The following is a 3,126-nucleotide window of genomic DNA, read 5'->3' as shown; positions in this document are numbered from 1 at the left end:
ATCAGAGTATTCCGAACTACTTGTATCAGAGTATTCCGAACTACTTGTATCAGAGAATTCCGAACTACTTGTATCAGAGTATTCCGAACTACTTGTATCAGAGTATTCCAAACTACTTGTATCAGAGAATTCCGAACTACCTGTATCAGAGAATTCCGAACTACTTGTATCAGAAGAGAATTCCGAACTACTTGTATCAGAGAATTCCGAACTACTTGTATCAGAGTATTACGAATTACTTGTATCAGAGTATTCCGAACTACTTGTATCAGAGAACTCCGAACTACTTGTATTAGAGTATTCCAAACTACTTGTATTAGAGTATTCCAAACTATTTGTATCAGAGTATTTCTGACTACTTGTATCAGAGTATTCCGAACTACTTGTATCAGAGTATTCCAAACTTCTTGTATCAGAGTATTCCGAACTACTTGTATCAGAGACCTCCGAACTACTTGTATCAGAGTGTTCCGAACTACTTGTATTGGAGTGTTCGGGACTACTTGTATCAGAGTATTCCAAACTACTTGTATCAGAGTATTCCGAACTACTTGTATCAGAGTATTCCGAACTACTTGTATCAGAGTATTCCGAACTACTTGTATCAGAGTATTCCGAACTACTTGTATCAGAGTATTCCGAACTACTTGTATCAGAGTATTCCGAACTACTTGTATCAGAGTATTCCGAACTACTTGTATCAGAGTATTCCGAACTACTTGTATCAGAGTATTCCGAACTACTTGTATCAGAGTATTCCAAACTACTTGTATCAGAGTATTCCGAACTACTTGTATCAGAGTATTCCGAACTACTTGTATCAGAGTATTCCGAACTACTTGTATCAGAGTATTCCGAACTACTTGTATCAGAGTATTCCGAACTACTTGTATCAGAGTATTCCGAACTACTTGTATCAGAGTATTCCGAACTACTTGTATCAGAGTATTCCGAACTACTTGTATCAGAGTATTCCGAACTACTTGTATCAGAGTATTCCGAACTACTTGTATCAGAGTATTCCGAACTACTTGTATCAGAGTATTCCGAACTACTTGTATCAGAGTATTCCGAACTACTTGTATCAGAGTATTCCGAACTACTTGTATCAGAGTATTCCGAACTACTTGTATCAGAGTATTCCGAACTACTTGTATCAGAGTATTCCGGACTGCTTGTATCAGAGTATTCCGAACTACTTGTATCAGAGTGTTCCGAATTACTTGTATCAGAGTATTCCGAACAACTTGTATCAGAGTATTCCGAACTACTTGGATCAGAGTGTTCGGGACTACTTGTATCAGAGTATTCCAAACTACTTGTATCAGAGTATTCCAAACTACTTGTATCATAGTATTCTGAACTACTTGTATCAGAGTATTCCGAACTACTTGTATCAAATTATTCCGAACTACTTGTATCAGAGTGTTCCGAACTACTTGTATCAGAGTGTTCCGAACTATTTGTATCAAATTATTCCAAACTACTTGTATCAGAGTGTTCCGAATTACTTGTATCAGAGTATTCCAAACTACTTTATCAGAGTGTTCCGAACTACTTGTATCAGAGTATTCCGGACTACTTGTATCAGAGTATTCCGAACTACTTATATCAACAAAACAAGAATTCGAACAATGTGAACAAAAGAAACATTCACTCTTTACCGGCGAAACTAAGGAAAGTATGAACAAAAGGAATACTTACATGAAGTCCCATGGAAGATTCAAGGAGGATAATACCAGGTGTTCCGGATGGTAAGCGTCATCTGCTTCATTGACGACTTCACCAGGTATGCTTGTTTCAAATCCGAGTAATGTCACGTCCTCCAAACGAGAACAAAGTAACAACGCATATTATGTCAAAGCTTTTAAGTTTGATCGTCAGTAGTCATCAAGTAACACTGAAATCATGGTATTCAATGCAGGCTATCAAATACCATATCCACTGCAACATGTGTACAACATATGTTGGGGAAATGTCAGGGATGTCACTTTCAAAAATGGAAAAAAAGAGATCGAAGAATTCGAAATCGTCACGCTATTAGTAGTTAGCCGTCTCTGTTTGTAAAGTTGTAAGTAAAGATAGTTGAGCGCGAATTATGATAAAGGGTCTGTTGTGTCCTGGAGGGTATATATACGATCGATGTGGTCAATTAAATTCTTATTACTTAAAGATATCAATCGTCGATTTATCTAAAAGTGAAACCGAAGGACTAGGTAAAAGGTTTTTTGTTAACAGTTCTGATAAGGTGTTCAAATAAATAAAGCCACATATTTTACAATGAATCGGCTAGGAACCCAAAAAGTTTGTTCGCATAGAATTGCCAAGCTACATGCACACATGTATATATTAATTTGGGCCTTTGTCGAGTTCTTCTCACAAAATAATTACATACAAAAATATAGGTCTCATAAGTAATAACGACAGTATGCTCAAATATGAGCATAGGATATGAACAAATACATGTTGTTTGGATGCGTATTACGTGATGTGTTTACTTCTTTGTCTAAATAGGTACAGCTGAACAAGGAAGTGGTCGAATTCCCAGTGCAATTCGCTTCTTTTTCAAGAATGAAAATTGAACACTTACATATCACAACATATAACAAATAAAAACTGTCATCATGAAACAACACTACAACATCAAATGTATACACACAAAACAAGTAATCACTTTTGAAATATGCTGCTGTAATCGCATTACCTTTTACCGAAGGCTAGCTATTGTACAAAACTCATATTGAATAGTGACGTCAAGTGAATTAACATAAAAAACATATGAATAAATGTAGTGTGAAAAATCTATACTGTAGTTTTTTGTGAATCTAATTTTTCCAAAGCAGCTATAACCATATATTTAAATGGGCCAATTGAATTTTATATCATCGTTTGTCTTTTGTGAAGTTATACCATGTCAAGCAAACCAAATTAAACATCAGATTGAAATTATAGTTATCTACACTTCCAAGTTAAATGTCGCTCAATAAGTCTTAAACAACATCAATTTATGAACTGCAATCAGAAAAATGAAGAAAAATATACATAGAACGAATCATTAATTAGGATGTTGATCAATAAGTGCATGTCTCGCCGGACCAATCATTCCTCATTACTCCTCCATTGGGG

At 35.5% G+C, this 3,126-nt stretch overlaps 1 protein-coding gene across 1 annotated transcript; it reads right to left on the bottom strand.

Annotated features, from left to right (window-relative positions):
* Positions 1-228: 228 nt before the first annotated feature.
* LOC110450362 (lisH domain-containing protein C1711.05-like) lies at positions 229-1,765 on the bottom strand. The gene is made up of 2 exons (XM_021497841.1): positions 1,740-1,765; positions 229-1,387 (listed from the first exon to the last, which is right to left on the bottom strand). The coding sequence occupies exons 1-2, from the start codon at positions 1,763-1,765 to the stop codon at positions 229-231; spliced, it is 1,185 nt and encodes a 394-aa protein (XP_021353516.1).
* Positions 1,766-3,126: the final 1,361 nt, after the last annotated feature.

Source organism: Mizuhopecten yessoensis, unplaced genomic scaffold (assembly GCF_002113885.1).
Source record: "Mizuhopecten yessoensis strain PY_sf001 unplaced genomic scaffold, ASM211388v2 scaffold5193, whole genome shotgun sequence".
NCBI classification, from domain to species: Eukaryota; Metazoa; Mollusca; class Bivalvia; order Pectinida; family Pectinidae; genus Mizuhopecten; species Mizuhopecten yessoensis.
The sequence above is the reverse complement of the archived record's forward strand: the minus strand, read 5'-3'. Positions and strand labels throughout refer to the sequence as shown.

Excerpts from the sequence above, each read along its gene's own strand:
- LOC110450362 (XM_021497841.1), bottom strand. The coding sequence starts at position 1,765 with ATGACGCTTACCATCCGGAACACCTG. Across the intron at positions 1,388-1,739 it reads CTTACCATCCGGAACACCTG|TTCGGAATACTCTGATACAA; the intron begins GTATTATCCTCC and ends TGATACAAGTAG.